Source organism: Mus pahari, chromosome 1 (genome assembly GCF_900095145.1).
Source record: "Mus pahari chromosome 1, PAHARI_EIJ_v1.1, whole genome shotgun sequence".
Lineage (NCBI taxonomy): Eukaryota > Metazoa > Chordata > Mammalia > Rodentia > Muridae > Mus > Mus pahari.
This window is the reverse complement of record NC_034590.1, coordinates 90,730,673-90,755,697: the sequence shown is the minus strand read 5'-3', so window position 1 is coordinate 90,755,697 and position 25,025 is coordinate 90,730,673. Positions and strand designations below refer to the sequence as shown.

General features: G+C 47.0%; 1 protein-coding gene across 1 annotated transcript in view; it reads right to left on the bottom strand.

Moving 5' to 3' along the window:
- Positions 1–25,025, bottom strand: part of Otoa (otoancorin) — a 79,869-nt gene that overhangs the window by 27,508 nt on the left and 27,336 nt on the right. Inside the window, exons 10-20 of the mRNA XM_021210191.1 lie at positions 24,840–24,940; positions 21,392–21,531; positions 17,287–17,410; positions 13,444–13,659; positions 9,712–9,879; positions 8,064–8,204; positions 5,815–5,873; positions 4,426–4,543; positions 3,366–3,439; positions 2,888–3,023; positions 1,599–1,789 (exon numbers count right to left, since the gene is read on the bottom strand). Of these exons, the coding sequence (XP_021065850.1) occupies positions 1,599–1,789; positions 2,888–3,023; positions 3,366–3,439; positions 4,426–4,543; positions 5,815–5,873; positions 8,064–8,204; positions 9,712–9,879; positions 13,444–13,659; positions 17,287–17,410; positions 21,392–21,531; positions 24,840–24,940 (1,468 nt within the window). The remainder of the gene's footprint in view (positions 1–1,598; positions 1,790–2,887; positions 3,024–3,365; positions 3,440–4,425; positions 4,544–5,814; positions 5,874–8,063; positions 8,205–9,711; positions 9,880–13,443; positions 13,660–17,286; positions 17,411–21,391; positions 21,532–24,839; positions 24,941–25,025) is intronic.

The following is a 25,025-nucleotide window of genomic DNA, read 5'->3' as shown; positions in this document are numbered from 1 at the left end:
AGAGACACAGGAATGGAGGGCTGGCTAGGCAGACAGAGGCCAATAAAGGCAGAAAAATATTAAATGTGCTTATTTTTATTTTATTTTTTACACTATGGGGGTCACATGCCATGGCACGTGTGCGAAGGTCATAAAACAGCTTACAGTAAGCCACTATCTCCATCCACCACGTGGGCTCCAGAGACCGAATTCAGGTCATCTAACTTGGCTACAAATGGTGTCTCCACTGAGCCAGTCTCAGCACACACACATACACACACACACACACACACACACACACACACAGATATATATATATATATATATATATATATATATATATATATATATATATTCTTAAGACAAGATTTCTCTGTATAGCCCTGGCTACACTGGAACTCACTCTGTAGACCAGGCTGGCCTCAGGCTCAGAGATCCACCTGCCTCTGCCTCCCGAGTGCTGAGATTAAAGGTTTAATATGATACTATGATATCATATTAAGTATGGTATTTTAATGGGGAATATGGTATCACACATTTTCCCAAACCTAATGGAGGTATACCAAGAGTGAGCCCTCATGTAAACTCTGGACCTTGGGTGCTAATGTCAACAATGATGTCAATTTGATTAAAATAAGCCAACAGCTCGTGGATTGGGATAAATACATGGTTGTGGTGGAGAATGATATTAATAGAGGAACTCTGCGTGAGGAGTTGGTGGGCAGAAACACACACAGGAGTCTCTACCTTCCTCTCGACGTTTCTATGAACCAAAAACTACCCTTGCCGGGTATGGTGATACATCTCTATAATCCTGGCACTCAGGAGGTTTACCTGGGAGCACCACAATTCAGGACTAGCCTGGGCTACATAACTCAAGGCCAGCTGGAACTATGTAGAAAAAGCCTGTCTCAAAATAACAAGGGCTGGGACTGCAGCCTAGTGGTAGAGCACCTGCCGAACATGACCAAGGCACTGGGTTCTGTCTCCAGCATTCAGAAAGAAACCTCCAAAGCTATGTAATACCAGTATCTTACAACTAAAGTGCCATATCTTTGTGAGTATGCGTGCATGCGTGTGAGTGCATACATGTGCACATGTGTGTGGAGGACAGAGGACAACCTTGGGAGTTAGTCCTCAGGAGCTGGCCGCCTCTTGTCTTTTTTGACACAAGGTCTCTCAGTGGTCTACAGCTCAGGCAGTGATGGAGGTGGACTGGCCAGCAAGCCCCACTTCCCCAGTACTGGGACTACGGCACATGTCACCACACATGGCTTTTTTTACACATTTTCTAGAGATTGGAACCAGGTCCCATGCTTGCACAACAAGCCCTCTTACCAGTGAGCCATCTCTCTGGCCCCTAAAGTACCATCTTTTCAAAACTCTCCCCACCCCACAAACACCAAGATGAGTTAACGACCACACACTCCTGCTGCCAGCGGGAAGTGTTCCTACTAGGCAGGGAGTCTGAAGCCACAAGGAGAAAGATCACAGTTTCAGAGTCAGTGGAGATCCCTCTCCCTAGCCTGGTGGTCTTCTCTGCAGAGAAGAGGAAACAGCAGAGCCAGGCCATTCTCACCTAACCTGCCATACCCCACAGCCCGGAGGACCCCTCTTACCCCCACTGCTCCAGGAGCCTGACCCTCACCGCAGCCTTCTGCTCAGAGCTGAGAGCCGTGCAGCTTCTAAGACCATGCAGAGCAGCGGCCCAGGCTCTGGGGGCGATTCCTCTCTCAATGAAGGTGGCTGGCAAGTGGCACAGGAGGTGTCCCACAAGGTCCACAGTGTATTCATCAGCAATGACACCATCCTGAAATCAACAAGTATGGCTGAGGGGAGGCCCAGCGGGGATCGAGCTTGGGGCCTGTTGATAAACCTTCCCACTTCCAATCCCACAAACCTTTCTGGGTCAGAACGGCCTACCTTGTTACGGACAACCGAAGATGGTACTGAGTCCAGTTCCCCTACTCAGGGAAGCAGGCCTCAGGGGCTTGGGGACCCCCAGCTCACCACATGCTTGGCACACGGTAAACTGGAGACTATTGGCATTGTTAGTGTTCTAGGGATACCGTGGAGTTTGATAACCAAGAACAGGGCACAAGCTCAGTGGTAGAACACTCGCCCAGAATGCACAAGGCCACAGGCTCCATATCAGCAACATAAAATAATCATGGCATGACGTACGAAGCTTCGCTTGAGCCTCCAGAGTTCTTTCTCAAAATGCCAAGGACGGCATGCACAGTACGTTTGCTGTGATCAGACACTGTGCTAAGTGCCCATTGAATCATCATAGGAACTGTAAGTACCAATCATGTGTGCTGTGTAACAATAAGGAAGCTTCTAGGGTCCCAAGCATTCTGTCCGGGACCCTGAAATTCATCCATGCAGTAACCACTGTATGCCCACAAGAACTGCAGAATGATAGACTTCTGCATCTACCTTACACAGGAGGATGCTGAGGCAGAGGACAGGAAGGGTTTGCTAGAGCTACAGAGCCAGTTGCTGACAAGGCTTACAAAGGACCCAGTCCTCCAGCATTCTCTCTCTGAGATCGAAGTCTACAATAATTTCAGTGCCAGTTCTAAGACTCACAAGCCAGACTTGTAACCATTACTGCAGACTCGAGATCCCATCAAACTCCCCTCTACAGCTCCCTGTGACTCACACATGTGCGTATCACACGCACAGAGAGGGGGGGGAGAGAGAGGGGGGAGGGAGGGAGGGAGGGAAGGAGGGAGGGAGGGAAGGAGAGAGGGAGGGAAGGAGAGAGGGAGGGAGAGACGGAGGGACAGAGGGACGGAGGGACGGAGGGACGGAGGGAAGGTCCCTCCACAGCTCCCTGAGACTGTCACAAACACACAGAAGGGACAGGACACTAGGGAAAGCATCTCCCAGGAAGTTTTCTTACCAAACACTGTCGCACCTTCCCGATGATCAAAGTCCTTTTGTCAGAATCTAAAACCAAAGTGTCCAAGCGCCTCTTACCCAGGCTGATCAGAAAACGCACACAGCGAGAGGGGGGAACTGAAGACAGGAATCGTGACCTGCAGAGAAGCCAGAGGATGGCAGAAAGCAGTACCTGCTCTGCACTGGCCCCTGAGACCAGAGGCAGCATCAGCACCAGACACCACCACAGGGACATCCTAGAAGTGTGGGCTCTCCCAGCAATGCACCTCGAGCCTGAAAGCAAGTCTCCTACCCATGTCCTACTTTAGAGTCTATGTGGAACGCTGCCTATTCAGAGTATCCCAGATTCTCAGGTCCCGAGGTGTCTATGGTATTCTCCACCCTGCCTCTGGTTCCTTAACCCAGGGGGGAAAACCACAAACCCTGGGGATGCCCATCTTCTGGTGGCTGAGTCAGAAAGGGACTCGATGTTCACTTACGGGAGGGTGGCCAAGAGGAATGGTGGCATGGAGGACCTTGAAACTTCCCAGTATTTCCACGCCAAACAATTGACCTGCAAGATAAGCAGCAGCAATAATCGAAGCAAATGTACAGGTGATGCTTTGGAAATGTCCATTTCTGTAACTGACAGCCTCACGGTGTAGGAACGAACTGCTCCTCTGAACACTAGCTGAGGAAACTGAGACAATAATAAGATGAACACACACATTTAGGTGTGAGAGTAATCTTATTTATGAGTACAAAAGAGTGAGATGCATCTTCGTCCCTGGGCTAGAAGGCAAATACCTGGCTTGTGAATAGAACAGAGTAGCATGTGACTGGTTTGATTTTTCATGATATCTATTCATTTATGCGTGTGAGTGCGCAGGTGTGTGCCACGGAACGCATTTAGAGGCCAGAAGACAAGTCGGTTCTCTCCTTGTGCCGTGCGTATCCCGGAATTTTGAACTCAGGTTTCTGGGCCTAACAGCAAGTACCTTTTCCTGCTAAGCTATCTTTCCGGCCCGTATGAAATTATTTTGATTTAATAATACAGATTTATAGAGTAATGTGATGCTTGTACACACAGAGAGAGGAAACTGGTGTGAGTACATGTGTTCTTATGTTTACATGTAACTTATGAGACACGGAGGTCTTTGTGCTCACAGATAAGAACTAAGGGATGAGCTGGGTGGTAGTGGTTCAAACCTTTAATCTCAGCACTCAGGAAGCAGAGACAGGTGGATCTCTGAGTTCAAGGCCAGACTGGTCTACAGTGTGAGTTCCAGGACAGCCAGAGTCACACGGAGAAACCCTCTCTCCAACAAAAAACAAAAACAACAAAACAAAAACAAAACAAAACAAAACAGAACTAAGGGAACCTGGAATGAGACCTTTTATCCACCCAAAAAAGATGATCACCACTTTGGAGCGAATTTACTTTCTATGTCTGGTCCTTGCCAGTTCAATATTACAGCTGTATAATTTGGTTACAAATATCTTTAGACACCAGCCCTGGCATCAGGAGAGCACCAGAAGCAGGGAAATGCTCCACGGTACCTGATCTGGAGAAAGCAGGGAGAAGTTGTTCTCAAAATACCGGAAGAGGGCCAGGAAGAGGTGGGCACTCATGGCATCGACGTGTGAGCACGGCACGCCCTTCATCAGCTGCCCGGCGCTGGGAAGCAAAACGGACCGCTGAGATGAGGTAAGGAGGAGAGATGGGAGGGGCTAAAGAAGGCATGCTCCACCCATCACGGGCTGCGCACTAAACAACACTAAGTCATGATGGGATTTTATAATGTCCCTACAGGCTCTGGATTTCAATGTTTGATCCTTGGGAGATTCTAGAAACAGGAAGTAGGGCAGAGATAGAGGAAGTAGGTCACTGAGGGCAGGTCTTTGGGAATGTGGTTACTTGTTTCCCTCTCTGTTTCCCGGCCCACCGTGATGTGAACTGCTGTGTTCTACTCTGCCCTCCCTGCCATGATGAACTGAGGCCTTTGAAACTTTGGGCCAAGACAAAAATTTTCCTTCTTCACGTTGGTTCTTTTGTTGTTGTTGTTGTTGTTTTTGTTTTTGTTGTTGTTGTTTTTCAGGATTGGAGAGATGGCTCCCCAATTAAGAGCACTGGCTCTTTTCTAGAGAACCCGGGTTTGATTCCCAGCACCCTAAGGGTGGCTAACAACCATCTATACCTCTAGTCCCAGGGGATCTGATGCACTCTTCTGGCCTCCTCAGGTACTGCATGTATGTGGTTCAGAGTCACACATGCTATCAAAACACCCATAAACATAGATAAATAGATAGATATATAGATAGACAGATAGATAGATAGATAGATAGATAGATAGATAGATAGATAGATAGATACCTATGGGTCTAGAGAGATGGCTCAGCAGTTAAGAGCACTAGCTGCTCTTCCAGAGGTCCTGGGTTCAATTCCTACCACTTACATGGTGGCTCAGGCCCATCTATAAAGGGATCTGATGCCCTCTTCTGGCATGCAGGTGTACATGCAGCAAATCACTCATGTACATTAAGTAAATAAAAATTCAAAAAATTTATCCCGGGCTGGTTAGATGGCCCGGAGTTCAAATCCCAGCAACCACATGGTGGCTCATAACCATCCGTAACAAGATCTGATGCCCTCTTCTGGAGTGTCTGAAGACAGCTACAGTGTCCATGCACACGTATGTTTATGTATGTATATGGCAAACATTTGGAGGTCAGAGGACAGCTTGCAGGAGTTGATTCTCTTCTACCACATGTGGCTTAAACTCAAGTCATCAGGCTTAGCAGCAAGTGCCTTAACCCACTGAGCCATCCACCTGGCCCTCACTTGATTTTTGGAATTTTCCCACAGCTCAGCTGGCCCTGCTGCAAAATTAGGCTTCTCTGCAGAAGGCTTCAAAGAGCTGTTCAGGCCAGGCTGTCAAAGTGTCGTACCTTAGGAGCTCCTCGGGCCTTTCTGTGGTCTTTTCCAGAAGTTCATACAGGAACATGGCCTGGGGAAAGAGAGATGGGCAGCAATGGTAGAGCCCAGCACACTGAGGCCCTGTGGGGAAAACACACTGTGACCCCATCTTATAGATGGGGAAACTGAGGCTGAACCCAGAATGTCACTAACCCAAGGCCCTCCGACCACTAAGTAGCTGAGCCAGAATTTGAAATCCTGTCAGGAGCGATCTCAGCGCACAGCCAGCCACACTCCAGATGATTCTCTATGCTCTAAAGCAGCACTTCTCAACCTGTGTGTCTCAAGCCCTTAGAGGTCGGAGAACCCTGTCACAGGGGTCACCTAAGACCATCTGAATATCAAATCCTTACATTACAATTCAAAACCATAGGAAAATTACAGTTATGAAGTAGCAACAAAATAATTCTATGGTGGCTGGTGTGTGCGTATCACCAGACCATGAGATACTGTGTTAGTGAGAAGCACTGCTCCAAAGGCTGAGTGAGGAGCGGAAGCTAAGAATGGCAGGGTTGGAGCCTCACTACCTTAGCTTTACAAAGCTGCTGCCCTGTGAAGGCCCCTGTGTGCTCCCTCTTTGTGTGCCCACCCGCAAGTCCTGAACCCACATGGCAGCAATGATGGAACCAACACAGCCCAGAAAGTAACATCAATAAAGGAGCCCATGCCCACAGCACACACGCCCCACAAACCCTCCCAGATGAGCACTCTGGAATGCTACAGTATAGGCAGGGGAGTCGTTTGTTTTAAGGAATGAAATTTTACAGAATACCTAACTTGCAGAAGCGATCAAGTGCGACATTTGTCTATTTTATAGACTCTAAAACTTTGAATGTAATTCCCCAAACGCAGTAAATTATGAGCCAGAGCTAGACAGAGGCTTCTGGGATGTGACAGCTGGGCCTCAAAGTCTCATAAAGGCCTGGGCAAAAAGATTTAGGGTGGGAGGAAGTTCCCAATGCTCTGTGTACAGTCCCTGAAGTTCCAGGGACAACAGATCTGAGAACCCTCCCCCACAGGGACAGCAGACCTGCCAACCCTCCCCCACAGGCTTCCCAATCTCAGGAAAGGAAAACTCCATCAGTCCAGCTGCTGGGACAAAATTACCTTAATGTTGTCTACAGAAGGGTGAGCTTTCCAAAATAAAACAAGTATTCAAGCTGCTAGACTTGGCAGTGGTTTGTCACACAGCAACAGAGTGCTGTAACCCCAGCCAGCCAGCCAGCCTCGTAAAAGACCCCCAGAGATGCCCAGCTGTTCTGTCACTTCCTGCTTCCTCAGTGGTGCTGGGAACATGGTAAGTCTGTGCTCAGTAAACATTTCCAGAGCCTGGAGAGATGACCCAAGAGGTAAAGTGCTTTCCACACAGGCATGAGGCCTGAATTTGTATCTCCCAAACTTATATAAACGCCAAGTATATTACAGTAGCACACATACATAATCCCAGTTCCTCTATGGGAAGATGGAAGGAGGAGACAGGAAAACCCCTGAAAACTCCTAGGCTGGCTGAAAGTATGCCTCAGTGAACAACAAGAGGTCTTGTCTCAAGCAAGGTGGAACAGACACACACACACACACACACACACACACACACACACACACATACTTCAAGAGTGATGGCTGGGCTCAGTTAATAAGGACTGAGAAGCAAGCATTAGGACATAGTTTTGGTCTCCATAACCCACAAAAAGAAGCACACACACACACACACACACAATTATTTCAGAAGTGAATGAAAGTGGCTGGCTCAGCAGAAGGTCCCATGGGCAAGCGTCAGTCTCAGTGGCACTGTCCTTTCCAAGCAGCTTAGGTGCTGGACACATCTAACCATAAGTAGATGTGTAAGTAGGTAACATTACAGCACGCTGCTCTCAGGCTGTATCCTGTATCACAACTGTTGCCCATAATCATCCTCATTTTGCTCATAAGACAAGGGAGGCCATGTAAGGAGCTGTCACTTCTCCACAACTAATAAATGGCAGCCAGAATTCATCCTCACGCCCTGTCTAGCTTCTTAACCACATACTACTCTATTTCCTTGGCCTATTAACAAAGAAAGTGTCTTTATCCAACTGGCCCTAAACAGATAAAAACAAATAATGAGAAGTGCTTGCCCAGAGCTGACGATGTAACTCAGTGGCGATGCGCTCATGTGGGAGGCCTGGGTTCCATTCTCAGCAGAAGGAAACACAGGATTGATCTGTGAGCACTTCAGTCCTACCTGGCTCCTTCGAAGCTCCTTTTCCTTCAGGACTGTAGCATTGAATCGAGATTCTTTCCATAAATCATAGAGAGACACCTCCTTAAAGAGAGCTTTTGGTACCTCCACAATGCCTGAAGTAGCATCTTTTGCTTCCATCAGCTGCCAAAATTGAAAGGAAAGATAGTGACAGCCTTATAAAAGGGACTGCATTCTGATTGTATTTGGACACTGTCTGTTTCCTGGACCATAAAATGTATTTGATCTTTTAGCAACCACAGCAAGCAGGGACTGTTGCTACCCCCATTTTACAGGTAATAGAACAGAGGCCTAAAAGTGGTACATTGAAAGCTGATCAATGTGACTCAAGCCCGAGTCTGTGTAGTTCTCAAACCTACTGTTAGAGATGGAATATGAATTGCCCCTACGATGTTCATGTTTTGAAAACTAGCTCCCCCAGATGGTAGCACTATTATGGCGAAGTTGTGGGAACTTTAAGAAGTAGGACATACCTGGAGGAAGTAGGTCAGTAGGTGACAGATATTTGGAGATACACTACCCCTGACCACTTCCTGTCTTGCTCTCTGCTTCCTGATCAGCCAGGACGTGAACAACTCTTCTAAGCCACACTTCTACTGCCATGACGTTCGTCTGAACACATGGGCCAAGCAACTGCAAACTGACACCCTGAACCCATGAGCTCTAATCAATCCTTCCTCCCTTAACTTCTCTATGTCAGATATTTGGGTCAAAATAACCAAAAAAAAAAAAAAATTAACACAGTCCAAAGCATTCTGGCAACTTCAGAAATCAATCAAATTCTTGAAATGTTCTAAGAGCCAGCTGTGATGGAGGGTGCATGTCTGTAAGGCAGGAGAATAGATAACCCAAGGCCAGTCAGAGCTCCACAGTGAGATCAGACCTTAAAAATAATAATTATAGAATACTTCTCAGGCCCAGATCCATGGCTTTGAGTTGGCCCACCCCAGCATCTACCCCATCGATGAACTGCTAGAGCATGCAAAGGAGCCTTCAGATCCAAAGCTGCAGGATTTCCATGACACAGGACATCCAAGAGAAGTCCCAGCGAGGTGCAGTATTGATAGTGTAGCAGATGCCAGAGGCCCCATACCAGACCAACAAGACGCTGCTATGAACATTTGCAAGCAAATAAGTGCGGACAAATGAGTGTAGTGTGGGACACACTGTGATACACTACAGCTTCCACAATGAGTTTTTTCTCTGCTGTGGGGGGAGGAGGTTGCAAGGGCAGAGGGCAGGAATGAGGAGAGGGGGAAATGAATGGGACAGGGGTGCATGATGTGAACTCCACAGAGGATCAATAAAAAGTTAAATAAAAATAGTAATAATCATCTGAAATTCAGTTAAGAAGCTTGGTTTGGGAAAAGTCTTCCATATCGGACTGGCTAGGAAAGTGATGGTGTCTGAGGAAGAAAAAATGTAACGTGGTAAGAGGAACTATGTCTGGAAGAGAAAAGGCAGCACTCCTGGGGGCCACATGTTCTAGATTCGGAACACCCCACACTCCGACTGCCAAGACAACACCAGGCAAAACAATTGGCCCATGGTCATGATTTATTCCCAGACTCTGCTAACTCCATCCTCTGAAGCCGTGTGGCTAAGGACTGGACATCTGTCTGCCTCTCACCTTGCTGAGAATGCCTTGCTGCTGGACAGGTGACAAATCAGACACATCCTGGGAAAGAGGGCTTCTCAGCACCTGCCAGAGATCCTTGCGGTCCATGCCGTAGAAGGCTTGTGTGCCCACCCCTGCCAGCAGCACGCCCATCTGGCAGACGCTGTAGAAGGACAGCACCTAACAGAAACAGTAGTCATGAGGACGCTCTCTCAGACATTTCCTAGGCCGAGTGGGTACCCGGATGAGTGACAGCCAAGAGACCCAATGAGGAGCAAGAAGGATGCTGCACTCATAGACCTTGGAGTTTTGGTAGTTGACACTAGGGAAGCGACGAGCCTCTTTGTCCAAGGCAGGGAGGGACTGCAACAATCTCCCTCTGCTCCCTTGAATTATTTGCATAGGAAATGTCACCATGGACCCCCAGAGCCTCAGTTAAGATCTAAAAATTCCAAGGCTCAGAGCATTAAAATGAAGTCACCATGAATCTAGAGGAACAGAATAAACGTTGGCCTTGGCCTCCAGCACAAAAGTGAACAAACCCAAGCAGACCATGGTTCTCTTAGTGAGGGCTACCATTGCAGTGATGAAACACCATGACCTAAACGCAAGCTGGAGAGGAAAGGGGTTATTTGGCTGTACTGGCTGGTCTTATGTGTCAACTTGACACAGGCTGGAGTTATCACAGAGAAAGGAGCTTTAGCTGGGGAAATGCCTCCATGAGATCCAGCTGTGGGGCATTTTCTCAATTAGTGATCAAGGGGGGAGGAACCCTTGTGGGTGGTGCCATCTCTGGGCTGGTAGTCTTGGGTTCTATAAGAGAGCAAGCTGAGCAAGCCAGTAAAGAACATGTCTCCATGGCCTCTGCATCAGCTCCTGCTCCCTGACCTGCTTGAATTCCAGTCCTGACTTCTTTCAGTGATGAACAGCAATGTGGAAATGTAAGCTGAATAAACCTTTTCCTCCCAACTGCTTCTTGGTCATGATGTTTGTGCAGGAATAGAAACCCTGACTAAGATATTGGTTTAGGAAGGAAGTCAGGACAGGAACTCAAACAGGGCAGGAACCTGGAGGCAGGAGCTGACACAGAGGCCATGGAGGGGTGCTGCCTACTGGCTTATTCCTTGTGGCTTGCTCGGCCTTCTCTCTTTAGAACTCAGGACACCAGCTCAGAGGCCTCTCCCATCCATTACTAATTATGAAAATGCCAGCCAGGAGTGGTGGCGCATGCCTTTAATCCCAGCACTCAGGAGGCAGAGGCAGGTGGATCTCTGAGTTCAAGGCCAGCCTGGTTTACAGAGTGAGTTTCAGGCCAGCCAGGGCTACATAAACTCTGTCTCAGAAAAAAAAAAAGCCCTACAGGCTTACCTATAGCCATATCTCACAAAGGCATTTTCTCAATTGAGGCTCCTTCCCCTCAGATGACTACAGCTCGTGTCAAGTTGTCATAAATCTAAAACTAGCCAGTACAACCACCATGATGCATGGTGGACATGGTGTTCATCAGTCGACTCTGCAGCAGATGCCTTAGGCTCTGGCCTCTATCTCTCCCTTCCACTGTGATGTTGACAGTTTGGTCCCTTACATTCTCTGTGTCCCATGTGAATAACCTCAGATGTGACGCTTGTTAATACCATGAGCTCGTTAGGTTGGTCAGAAGACTGAATGATTAAACCACTTAGGACAGGTCCTGGCATACAACAATCACTTCGTAAGTGCTCGTTATTAGTGTCATGCTGGAACTGGCTCCAATCTAACTGTCAAGAGCCAGTTGACATCCTAGGAGGTGGCTAAGGGTGTGAACAGAAAGAGTGGGACACCTAAGTGCTCAGGAACCAATGCTCCTGCCCTCCGAATGGGACTTTGTTATGACACAGCTCCCTCTCCACAGCCCGAAGCTGAGACAAATGCCAGTGTGATGGGTGATCCTGCCTGCCAACCTGTATCAAGAGACACCCAAGAGAATAGTAAAGCATGCTCTGGGCACACTTTTTGGAACATTTTCAGAGACATTTTAGCTTCCTAACCACCTCAAGATGAACAGCCTGCTCTCCCACAGTCTCTCTGCTGATATTTTATGCAACCTCATACTCAAAGCAACAGAGCCAGCTGACCACAGAGCAAAATTTCTGACCCCATAGAACAAAGTAAATCTTTCCTCCTTGTGCCTGGTTCTCTCCAGTAGCTGTCACAGCCATGCAAAATCCAACTAACCTGCAGGTTAGGAGGTGTGTCCAGGAGCAGTAAGAACAAGGAAGAAAATCCTGGGGGTGTGGCCAGCAAGCATCTCTGGCTCAGTAGCTGGTCTCTTGAAGAGCTCACAGCTTGTCCCCTCTTCCCCGTGCTCAGTCACCTCTCTGTGGACTGCTCAGGTAATCTGCACCAGTTTGGAGGAGAGGAGCTATTCTTAGCCATTTTACAAACAGGGGGACTTGAGCAAAATGAAATTAAGCAATTGCCTCATGTCACACAAGTAGATGACAGAGTAGAGATTCAAATGCCAGTCATGTCCTCAACACATCCTCTGTATTGTTGCTTCTACTGTACGTCCACATAGCTGACTGTTGCAGACAGAATGCTTGGGTCCTCCACAACATTCATATGCTGAATCTTAACCCCTATGTGATACTAATAGGTTGTAATGAGGTCGTGCGATACCTTGGCTGGTTTTATGCAGACTAGAGACATCTGGCTAAATGACTGAGGCTAGAAAATGCCTCAGTTGGCCTCCATTCAAGCCTGTCTGGTGTGAGGGTTGTCTTTGGTTTTTGGGGGTTATTTGTTTGTTTGTTTTAGACAGGGTTTCTCTATGTAGCCATGGCTGTCCTGGAATTCACTCTGTGGATCAGGCTCGAACTCCGCCTGCCTCTGCCTCCCAAGTGCTGGTATTAAAGTCATGGGCCACCACTGCCCCACTGCCCAGCCTCTCTGGTGTTTTCTTGATTGATGATGGACGTGGGAGGGCCCAAGCCACTCCCTTATAGGAAGATGGCCCTGAGCTATGTAAGAAAGCAGAATGATCAAGCTATGGGGAGCAAGACAGTGAGAAGCATTCTTCAATAGATTCTACTTCAGTTCCTGTCCTGGCTTCCCTTAATGTTACCCGAAAGCCAGATAAACCCTTCCCTCTTAAATTGCTTCTGGTGATGTGCTTTAGCACAGGAATAGAAACCCAAGGTCATGAGATAGAGTTAGACAGGGCCCTGAACTGACAGAAGTAATGCCTTTACCAAAAGAGAAACAAGAACAGGGAGATGGCTCTCAGTAGGCACAGGGCTTTTTGCACAAGCACGAGGATCCTAAGTTTGGGTTTGGGGTGGGAGGCCGAGATGGGTGTACCCTTCAGGCTTGTTGTCTGGCCAGTCTAGCTAAAATGGCCAGCTCTGAGTTCAATGAGAGAGCCTGGCTCAATAAAACAAAGTAGAGCCATGCTTGACAAACACATCTCAACCTCTCTCTGGCTGCCACACATATCTGCACAAATGAGCATACAAGTACACACCAAGAGACAGACAGACAGAAAAACAGAGGAAGCTTGCTGTCATGGAGTTCCCATACATCCATAGAAGGATGGCTGTGATCCACAGCCAAAACATCAGGCTTCGAAATGGAGCTACACAAAACTGTGAGGGGGAAATCTCTGTTATTTAAACCACTAACTCCATGTTATTTTGTTATACAGCAACCCAGTTAACATTACACTAGCCCTCAGGCACTCCAGGAAAGTTGGAGGTTCCAGCTGACCTTTTCCTGAGCCAAATATTTGGCAGACAAGATGACGATCTGGCTTCTGCCCCAGCCTGTAACCTGGTTGAGAGTAGAGATGGCGTTGCGCACTGCATCGGAGGAGAGGGATTCCAGCTGACTGCTGGTCAGACCTACAACCGCATCCGACAGAGAGCCTAGGGTCTCGTTGAGGGTCTGGTTCGCTGTAGCAATGTCCAGGAGGTTGGCCTTGAGCTGAAGGATAAGGAACTGGCATGATGTAAGGACTCCATACTGCCCTCCCTAGACATGGGCCCAGGGATTGCAAAGCAAGGTATTCTTGGTCATGGTCAGACAGTGACGAGCCCCCTGGGAATGCATCCTCCAGGCCTGGCTTTCATGTGCTGAAAATTCACTTTGAGTTTCATTTAAATATTAATGTGTTGTTCAATCAACCTTCAAGCATGGCAGGAAGAATTTTATTCCCTTGTGACTCTGCCGCATTTTGTAGTATCTATTTTCCTGTTGTGATCTTGAACTCTATATCCATATATTTGGTTGCTTTCCTTTTGTGAACTATCCAGGGGCCTTTTCATGGAAATATGTAATTTGCATAAGAAATAATTCTCAGCAGTACAAGAAAGATAAAGTGAAAAATCCAAACTCATGAAAGTAACTATGGAAATGATCAAATGAGCGCAGGGTGCAGTCATACAACACTTTCCAAAGGAGGGAAGGAAGAAGGGAAGGAAGGAAGGAAGGAAGGAAGGAAGGAAGGAAGGAAGGAAGGAAGGAAGGAAGGAAGAAGGGATGGAANCAAAGGAGGGAAGGAAGAAGGGAAGGAAGGAAGGAAGGAAGGAAGGAAGGAAGGAAGGAAGGAAGGAAGGAAGGAAGGAAGAAGGGATGGAAGGAAGGAAGGAAGTAAAGAAGGAAGGAAGGAAGAAAGGAAGGAAGGAAGGAAGGAAGGAAGGAAGGAAGGAAGGAAGAAGGGATGGAAGGAAGGAAAGAAGGAAGGAAGGAAGGAAGACAGGTGGGAGGAAGAAGGAGGGAGGGAAGAAAGGAAGAAAAGGATGGAGGGAGGAAGGGAGGAAGGAGGGTGGTGTATATCTTCCCAATTGGTTATATGTCTTTAGAAATATACAGAATGATGTTCTTACAGATTTATCTACTTAATGCCTTATACTTTCACTTAAATCACATCTTGTGCATGTCTGCATGTTTCTAAAACTGTCTTAAAAATATTTTTGTTGTAATATACATCCCTAATTACAGTCAAGAATTCCCATCTGATTCTGGTAAGGCAGGTAATATACTCACCAACTGTATCATAGACTCTGTACAAAAAATAAAAACAAAAAACCGAGAGGCCAGGGAGAGGTTCAGCAGGTGGAGTTACTTGGCCACAAAGCCTCATGACCTCAGCTGGATCCAAGACCCCACACAGAGAATAAAAAGAACTGACTCTCAAGTGATGCTCTCTGGCCTCCAAAGGCTTCATGTGCACACATGTGCAAACATAAACATGCACACACACACACACACACACACACACACACACAAACACAATAAAGAATTAAGTGAAAATAAATAATAACTAAATGTTTAAAATGGCATAATGTTTATGTTTTAACACAAATTTGTGTACATTCATTTCAGGCACACATGCGCTACTTTCACATATGCGATCTCAAAGTTGCCACTGGGGGGCAGCAAAGCTAAGTGGAAGAATAGGTTTCAGGCTCTCTTCAGCAGGCTCCCTTCCCCAGCGTTGTTCCCCATGGCACAGAAGGAAGTGAGAACTAGGGTGGTGGCTCTCATGCCCTGGTCACTCGCAGCACATGATGACTGAAATACACAATCCCAGGTCACGAGGGATCCGAGCTGGTAGCACAGAAGCCAGTGAAGGCCATGGGCTGAACCCACTGAGCACTCAAGTCTGAGAACTGCTGAGCTCTGCATCCCTAACCGGTTTCCCAGTAACCGGAAGATGCCCCCCACCTCCACCCTCCCCCACCCGTGTCTTCCTTGAACAAAAAAAAAAAAAATAGGCCTTAACAAATAGATGACTATGGGGGGAGGCACCAAATATAGCAAGGTGTTTGGAATTCTGTGTGAAAAACTGCTGTGGAATTACTGATGGCTTTACCAAGATTTTCTTTTACTAACATTCTAATATTATGATTCTAATTTATAAATTAAGAAAATGATCTGAAACTTGAATGAGAAAAAAATAGACAAAGTTTGGAGCTAAGATGAAACGATGGACCATCCAGAGACTGCCCCACCCGGGGGTCCATCCCATAATCAGCCACCAAACGCCGACACTATTGCATATGCTAGCAAGATCTTACTGAAAGGACACTGATATAGCTATCTCTGTGAGGCTATACCAATGCCTGGCAAATATAGATGTGGATGCCCACAGTCATCTATAGGATAGAACACAGAGACCCCAATGGAGGAGCTAGAGAAAGTACCCAAGGAACTGAATGGGTCTGCAACCCTATAGGTGAAACAACAATATGAACTAATCAGTACCCCCCAGAGCTCGTGTCTCTAGCTGCATATATAGCAGAAGATGGCCTAGTCAGCCATCGTTGGGAAGAGATGCCCCTTGGTCTTGCAAACTTTATATGCCCCATAGAAGGGAACGCCAGGGCCAAGAAGTGGGAGTGGGTGGGCAGGAAAACAGGGTGGGAGGAGGGTATAGGGGACATTCAGGATAGCATTTGAAATGTAAATTAAGAAAATATCTAATAAAATACGTTTAAAAAATAGAAATAAAAAGGCTAGGTACAGTAACATGTGCTTGAAATCCCAGCACTCAGGTGACTGAGGCAGGAGGATTGCAAACTGGAAGCCAGCCAGGGATGTATAACCAAACTTTACTCAAAAAAAAAAAAAAAAAAAAAACCCTAAAATAAATGGAGAGAGAAAGGGATGGAGGCAGCCATCTGTAGTTGCTAATTTGAGCAGAAACAAGTCTAGGAGCTCAGTAGATAACAGTCAGTCATCCAGGGCTCCTCCATCCTCCCATGCTGGGATCAGCTGCAGACTTCCCTTTTACATTCATCCATCCATTCATTCACAGAGAGCTGGGTCGCTCGAGTGCCACGCACATAAGCACTGTCAGGGGACCACTTTCAGAAGCCAGCTCTCTCCTGCTACCCTGTGGGTTCTGGGGGTCAGGGTTGGGTTGTCAGCTTGGCCCCTGCCCTGACTTTTTGTTTTGTTTTGGTTTTGTTTTTGGGGTTTTGTTTTTGGGGGGTTTTTTTGTTTTGTTTTTTTTTTTTGGTTTTTGCCCCTCCAATTCAATTTATGAAAAAATTCTAACATTGAGCTACATCGTGTGTGTGTGTGTGTGTGTAGAGATAAATGATAGATAGATAGATAGATAGATAGATAGATAGATAGATAGATAGATAGATAGATAGATAGATATGTATATTGAGACAAGGTCTTATTCAGGCTGACCCTGAATTTGTGACCCTCCTGCTTCATCGCTGCCTGTGGTGGAGTCTGGCAGAGCCTTTACTCCGGAGGAGCCCCTTGTCCTATGCCACTTATCAGCACTGCTGGCCTTACCCCAGACCCCTGAGCAGATCGCCCTTAGGATCCATCCCCAGGCTGTGCTCAATACAGATGCTAAGACTCCAACCACCCATTCCTACCACTCATTTCAATTAGCCATAGCTGTTCTGATTGTTTCAACACATCCATGTTTTCTCTACCCTGCTTTTCATAATTCCTCCCCATGCCTCTCCCCTCCAGGATTGAGGACAACATCTGCCAGGATTGAAGTACTTAATAACATGTTCTCAAAATCCAGGCAGAGTGGGGGAACTGAGGCCGAGGACCCAGCGACCTGCATCTCATCCGTACCTTCTGGACGCCAGCCTGGAAGCCCCGGAGGTGGCTGCACTTGAGCATCTGGTGGAGAAGGACTTGGGCCAGGGTGGCATCCGGCAGCTCCAGACCATCATAGAAACAAACCAACAGCCCCAACCTGTGTGTGAAGATGAGGGAGGCTGGTGGGGCTGCTCAGAGCCCCAAAACCCTTTCCCTGCAATCCAAACATGAATGCCATGACAGCACAGTGGCCAGCACTCGCCCGCTTCATCCTGCAGCACCTACCTGGATTGTCAGTTCTCGACAGACAAAACAATTAATATGGGTTGAGTGTGGAATGTCACCCCCGGGGCGCATGTGTTTGAACACCTGGTTCCCCAGCTGGTGGCAACTATGGCAGCAGAAGGTGACTCCCTAGAAGCAGACATTTGAGGGGTACACCCTGGTCTTGTTTCTGGTCTTGTTTTCAGTTTCTTGGTCAGCCAAACTGTAAGGACCTGTACCCTCACGCCCCCACCGTCATGCTCTCCTCTGAAACCGTGCGTCAAGTGCGTCAAGTGCGTCAAGTGCGTCAAGTGCGTCAAGTGCGTCAGAGTAAAACTCTTCTTGAAGTTGCTTCTGTCATGGGTTTTATCACAACAACAAGAAAAATAACTAATGTAGCCCTACTTCACAGAGGGGTAGACTGAGACCCAGAGAAGTCAGGGGACTTACCCAAAAGCAAATGATAGAGCCGCAACTTAAATCTAAACCCATTCAACTAAGCCACCTCATCTCCTAGGAGGGGGAATTCAGGGAAAGAGGGATACTAAAATCCTCTCTCATTTCCACGTGGAAATATAGGCTCGGCCACCCTGAATGATAGCTCTATTCCCAGGATTCCTTGTCGCTACCCACCAAGATGGTCCTGAGACTTCAGAAGAAAAAAATATGGCAGAATAATGAGGGAGCAGAGGAACTCAGACTCTGCCAGGCTAAAAGCAATATATCTAGCGGTTGAGAGCATAGACTAATGCCAACCGAAGTTTGGAGGCCGGTTCTGTGAGATGTTTGCCTCTGAATTACACAACTCCTCTTCAAGGTAGCCGCCTACAGCAATGCAGTGCATGCCGTGGGCTGCAGTACGGGATGAGCCTGTCTCTCTCAACTATTAGGAACTAGGTTTACTTTATTCATCATGGTGCATCATGGGAAACATGGCGGTGAAGGACTGAGGGTGACAGGCAGATCAGGGATGAGACTTCCCAGTGGCTACTAAGCCCTCGCTCACCAGTGATCATAGTGATCGCTCTTAGGGATCATATAAAGACTATCCGGCTCAACGGGCCAGACGAGCTGGTGGACCACAAGCAGCCTGGTTCAATCCTCTCGGAACCAACACTGACATAGTCAGACATGGACACAGGATGTCATTAGGCCATAGAAACAGTGGGATGGTGGTTACCAAGGACTCAGGAGAGCGATGTCAACAGATATAAAATCTCAGGTAAGAAGGGTAAGTTCTGGAGACCATGGTGACTATAGTTAACAAAGAGCCCAGAGTAGATTATGCATTCTCACTAGGCATACAAACACACATATGTATACAAGGTAATGGGCATGTTAGTTACTCAGTTTAGCCATTCTACAATCTAGACATGTTATAGGATTTTTTTTAGTCATGGGAGGGGCATGTGTGTGCATGGGTTGCGCACATGTGTGTGATGTGAGTGTCACAGAACAAGAAGGTAGGAGCATAACCTCTAGGGCTAGCCCTCACCTGCCACCTTGTTAAGGACAGGGTCTCTCTTCTTGCTCACAGATGCATGTGCCAGACTCACTGGCTTACAAGCTTCTGAGGAGTCTCCTGTTTCCGCCTCCCCCATCTCTCCATAGAGGAGCTAATGTTAGATGCTCACACTCTATGTCCAGCTTCTGTGTGGGTGCTGGGATTTGAACACGGGTCTTCACCCTTGCATAGCTAGTGTCTTTACCTACTGCGCCATCTCTCCAGCCTTGTAGTTTCAGTCTTGAATGTCTTTCAGAGGTTCACATGCTGCTGGGCCTCTTTACAGCAGTGTTCAGAGGTGGAATCTTTGGGGAGGAGATGAACCCACGAGGGCTTGAGTCCCCTCCGCATGTCAGCCCATTGTGACAGCTTCACAGGTATGAGAGGTAGAGAAGACATAAGGAGGCAGGGTCTTGCTGGAAGTAGGTAAATGGAAGGACATATTTTGTCCTGATACAGTCATTCTCTGCCTCACCTCTCTGCTTCCTTGGAGCCATGAGGTGAGCAGCTTTGCTCTGTCGCTTGCTTCCACTTCGACATGTCATTGTGTCACCTCCACCAAGTCTAAAAGCCACAGGGCCAAGCAACCATGGACTGAACCTTCCACGAGACAACATGAACCTTTGCTGCATTCAGTTCATTCTCTCAAGTATTGTGTTACAGGGACAAAAATTAACTAGCACTATATACTGTATACCATAGATAAAGACAGCTCAATCTGCAAAACAGTTTTTGAGAAAAAATGCCATTTATTGAGCACATGCTATGTGTCAGAGAAGAGTCCTGGAAAGGCAGGGTGATTCCTGTCTCCCATTTAACATATGGGTAAAGAAAGGCACAGGAAGGTGATAAGATGTGGCCAAGCACATAACTCACAAGTGGCAGAGCTGGGATTAAACTCAAGTGGCAGAGCTATCTCTGTCCACGTCCTTATTTTAACAGGTCCTTTTTATTGCCTAGTATATTATCTATTTAATTAGCAGGCATGTGGAATAGTAAGATGGGATCCTGGCTGCTGAGTGAATTTTATTATAGATGGGAAAGAAAGACTGTGACATAGTTCTAAATTAACACTCACTCTAGAAGGAGTCATCTGAAAGATTTTAAGGTAAGATGAGAGGTGACAGCCAAGTCCCTGAGAGGACAGACAGGAGATGGCATGCTGGTTAGGGTTTTTGTCAACTGGACACAAGCTTGCTTGAGGTCATTGCAGAAAAGAAAACCTCAATTGAGAAATGCCTCCATCAGATGGGCCTGTGGGCAAGTCTGTGGGGGCATTTTCTTGATTAATGTTTGATGTAGGAGAGTCCAACCTACTATGAGATGTACCAACCCTGGCAGATGGTCCTGAGTTCTATAAGGAAGCAGGCTGAGCAAGCCATAGGGAGCCAGCCGGTAAGCAGCAGTACTCCATGTCTCTGCGTCAGTACCTGCCTCCAGGTTCCTACCCTGGCTCCCTTCAACAATGGTCTGCAACGTGTAAGCTATAATAAACCCCCAACTTGATCTTGATCATGGAATGTTATCAAAGCAACAAGAATCAAACTAGAACAGACAGTCTGGCCACCTCCTCCCCTGCTTGGCCCAGTCCTTCCCTCCAGGCTTAGGTACCCTTAACTAGAAATGGCTAGAGACGAGGACCTGGTGCTAGGACTAAATTTTAGAGCTAACCTCTAGAATGTCAGGGCCTCCCCTGCTGACAGCCTAATAATAAGGGATTCCCTCTCAAACATGGCAAACCCCTAGATGCCTCCAACACTTGCCCCAACCTAATGGAAACGCCATGTCCACCTTGCAGTGACACCCTTGGTAGTGAGGATGGTCTAGCTCCAGTTCAGGGCTGGAAGAAACACTAGGGGAGGTGACAGAAAATGCCTGAGCTCCAGGAGACACTCAAAGATGTGTCCCCTTTTCCTTTCTGAACATTTTTCAAAGGGTGATAAGCCCTTGGGAGCAAATATCTCTCCTCAAATGCATAAAGAACTCTGGGGCCATTCTCAGGAAATACTTAGACTGCATTTGCACAAGTGTATGTGTGTGTGAGTGTGCAATCACACATGTGTGCATCCATGAGGAGGCCAGAGGATGACATCAGATGTCATCCTCAGTTGCCCTCCACCTTATTTACTGATGAATGGAAGCTCATCAATTTCCTAGCCTGCCTGGCTTGCCAGCTCCCACGATCCTCCTGCCTCTGTCTGGCATCCTCCCTCAGTGACAGGATTATAGGCACATGCTGACACACCTAGCTTCTTACCTGGTGCTGGGGATTCTAACTCATCCTCACGATCATTTGCCAAGCACTGTACTAACTGAGTCATCTCCCCAGCTCTTAGACCAAATATTGGAAGGACCCGGGGCCACCCTTGCCTGTGGATGGTGGAGATGTTCCTCACGTCAAAGCTGGAGCAGCGGATCCTCTCCAGAAATGCCTGGGCCAGTTCAGGGGTGATATCATACACCATGTCCAGCTGCTTAGTGGCGTTGTCATAGCTGATAAACAGCCCAATCTGGCAGACAGGATGGGAAGACGGGGGAAGACTGGTGAGGAGGGTCAAGTGGCCCAGCGGGGACCCATCCTGGTGGCCCATGCTGCGCCCATCTCAGCCATAGGGCTATACAGCCAGTTCTCAGATTACTATATTTCTTTCTTTTTATTGTTGTTTTTAACGTTCAGTGTATATACTCATTGTATATGGCACACAAAGATATGCATATGAGTACATATTGTATGTTAAGCATATTCTCCCCATAGCCCCTTACCCTATCTTTCTCACCTCTCCTCCTCCTATTAGCCCCATTTGTTCCCCTAAACATTTCACTCCTACTTCCATGTCTTACACACACACACACACACACACACACACACACTTTTATATACCTGTATAAAATCTGTGAACCACAAGTGAGAGAGAACATATGTCTTTCTGAGACTGACTTAATTAACTTGAATATCTCCAGGTATATTTATTTCCTGAAAAGAACATAACTTCATTCTCTGTGGTCAAAAATGATAAAAATATATAATTATATATATATTAATATATACTAATGATAAAGATGATATGATGAAGGAAACGGCCCGCTGTGTAGACAGACCATGTTTTCCTCATCCACTCCTTTCTTCTTGGGCATCTAGCTGCATCCACTGCCTACTGTTGCAGAGTTGCTGCAGTGAACACTGATGGGCAAGTCCCTCTGCGAGGGTGACTTTGAAGCTTCATGTAAACACCCAGTAGTAGTTAGTGTACCTGCGTCATATGGGACATCTAGTCTAGGAGCTGTTTGTTTGTTTTTGAAACAGGGTCTCACTATGTAGACCAGGCTGGCCCCACACTCATATAGCTTCACCCACCTGCCTTTGCCTGTGGTGTTTGAATATGCTTGGCTCATGGGGAGTGGCACTATTAGGTGTGGCCTTATTGGGGTAGGTGTGACCTTGTTGGAGGAAGACTGTCACTGTGGGGGCGGGTCTCTGTGCTCAAGATCTACCTACTGTGGAATGAGAGCTTCCTCCTGGCTGCCTGCAGATCGAGACACAGAACTCCCAGTTCCTTCTCCAGCACTACATCTGCCTGGACACTGCCACATTTCCTGACATGATGATAATGAACTGAACCTCTGAATGTAAACCAGACCCAATTAAATGTTGTCCCTTATAAGAGTTGCCTTGGACATGGTGCCTGTTCACAGCAATAAAGCCCTAACTATGACACCTCCTAAGTGCTGGGATTAAAGGCATGTCCCACAAGTCTGGCTTGAAGGTTCCCCTTTGTCTATATCTTCATCAGCATTTGGAGTGGGGAGATCTGGGGAAGGAATTGCAGTTGCACACTACCAGGCTGGACAGGAAGGTGTTACACATGTATTCTCTTTGCAAGATACAAAATGTAGCGTATATATTCCACATGGTACTAAGTGTACTGTGCAGACTCTATATTCCTGCTCCATTTTGCCTACATGTCCAAGGGTATCACACTGACATCTTAAATGACGATAGGGCTCGCTATGGTTTTACTCCCTATTTCTAATGGATTTATCATTCTATCTGGCAGTGTGTTCTAATTCTGTATTCTAAAAGGTGCTCAATGGACTGGGGAAACAACTCAGGGGCCAAAGTCCAAACCTAAGGGAAAGGGTTTGGATCCCCAGAAGCCACATAAAGAGTCAGACAGGAGTGGCAGCCCCTGTATTCCAGCACTACGGATGTAGAAGCAAGATATCCGTGGGCCAAGCTGGTTAGCTATACTAGCCAGAATGGATGGGCTCTGGGTTCTGCTAGAGATCCTGCCCAAATAAACAAAGGGGAGAGCAGGGGCTGAAGAGGACGTTCAGCAGTTGAAAGCATTTGCTGTTCTTCCAGAGGATCCAGGTTCGATTCCCTGCACCCACATAGGGGCTCACAACCATCTGTAACTTCACTTCCAGGGGATTCTACGCTCTCTTCTGGCCTCCATGAGCTCCAGGCATTGCAAGTGGTACATAGACATGCATGCAGGCAAAACATCCATACACATAAAAATAATAAAGTAATAATTTAAAAAAATAAGTGGAGAGTATTCAAGGAAGACAGCTGGCATTGACCTTGGGCCTACATACACTAATGCACACATATGCAAATATAGTTGCACACATGTGCATATACACACATACCCCACATGGGAAAGAAGGTGATCATAAAATCCTCCCTTGAGGATTTACCCTTTGACCACATCTGAATCCACCCCCTCTGTATTTGTAGATCATGAGAAGTTGTCCACACATGCCTGATCTTAGAAATGCCCCGATTTCTAAAGATGGAAAGGTTGTAAAACAGCAGAGACATGGGAGGCGCTCCTAGCCCCCTAGGTTAGAGGGAGGAGCTGGGGCAGGCCAGGTGGCTTAGCAGGTAAAGCTGCTTATCAGACAAGCTTCAGCCCAATCTCTTGACCCCATCTTGGAAGAGAAAAACACAGCTCCTGAGAGCTGGCCCTCAGACAGGCACCGTGGCAACATGCACACTCACGTATGCACAGCATGCACACATGGCACAGGAGGAGCCAAGTCTTGCCTCGTGCTTTATAACAATCACACATTGTTGTGAGTACAGCTCTGTGAAGAAGGCCATCATGTGATGAAGGCCAAGGCCAAGGAGAATGAGCTTTTTGCTATTGTTTGTGTTGTAATGGAACCCAGCTCTTTAGGAACCTCTGTTGGAGCGTTCTCCAGAGGCTACATTTCAAAGTCACAATGCCCAAAGGATCTTAAGGTCACTGGGTCAACATCAGAAGGAGAGAGACAAATCAATGGGTGGGTTAAGCAACATGAGCCACATATACTTCTCCACTGTAAACTCCAAACTCAGATCCAATCATTACTCATGTTGAAGTAGCTATTAATAGAAGTCACTATTTATAGAAGCATCCATTAATCCATGCTACTTTGGCTTGAGTGCAGGCATGGGAAACTCGATAGCTATTGTCCTTGGCTTTTCTAGAATACACGCGCGCGCGCGCACACACACACACACACACACACACACACACACACACAGAATCCCCTTACATGAGTCTTGGGTCATAGCCAGTGTTCCCTTCCTATCATGTTGACTGTGTCAATGCCCTCAATTCTTTTCCTTATCTCTTCTGTTCTAGAATATAACCCCACCATTGACTTCTTGAGACTTTGTTCCTAGAGTTTTGTCTAAAAGGTAGAGATATATCTGGCTAAGGTATACAGTTCCCAGGACATCTTGGCTTAGCAAACACTGGAAATCTAGAACATATGACACTCAAGGTATATAGCAATAAGGACATAAAAATATACTTTTCCAACTTACTTCTATAGGGCTAATGTTCATAATTTCTTCAAATGATAGGTGAACCATGTATCTGCCCAAAATCCATAACTTTTCTGCACTGACCCATGAAACTGAGCCATCTACAAAGAGAGAGAGAGAGAGAGAGAGAGAGAGAGAGAGAGAGAGAGAGAGAGAGAGAGAGAGAGAGAGAGAGAGAGAGAGAGA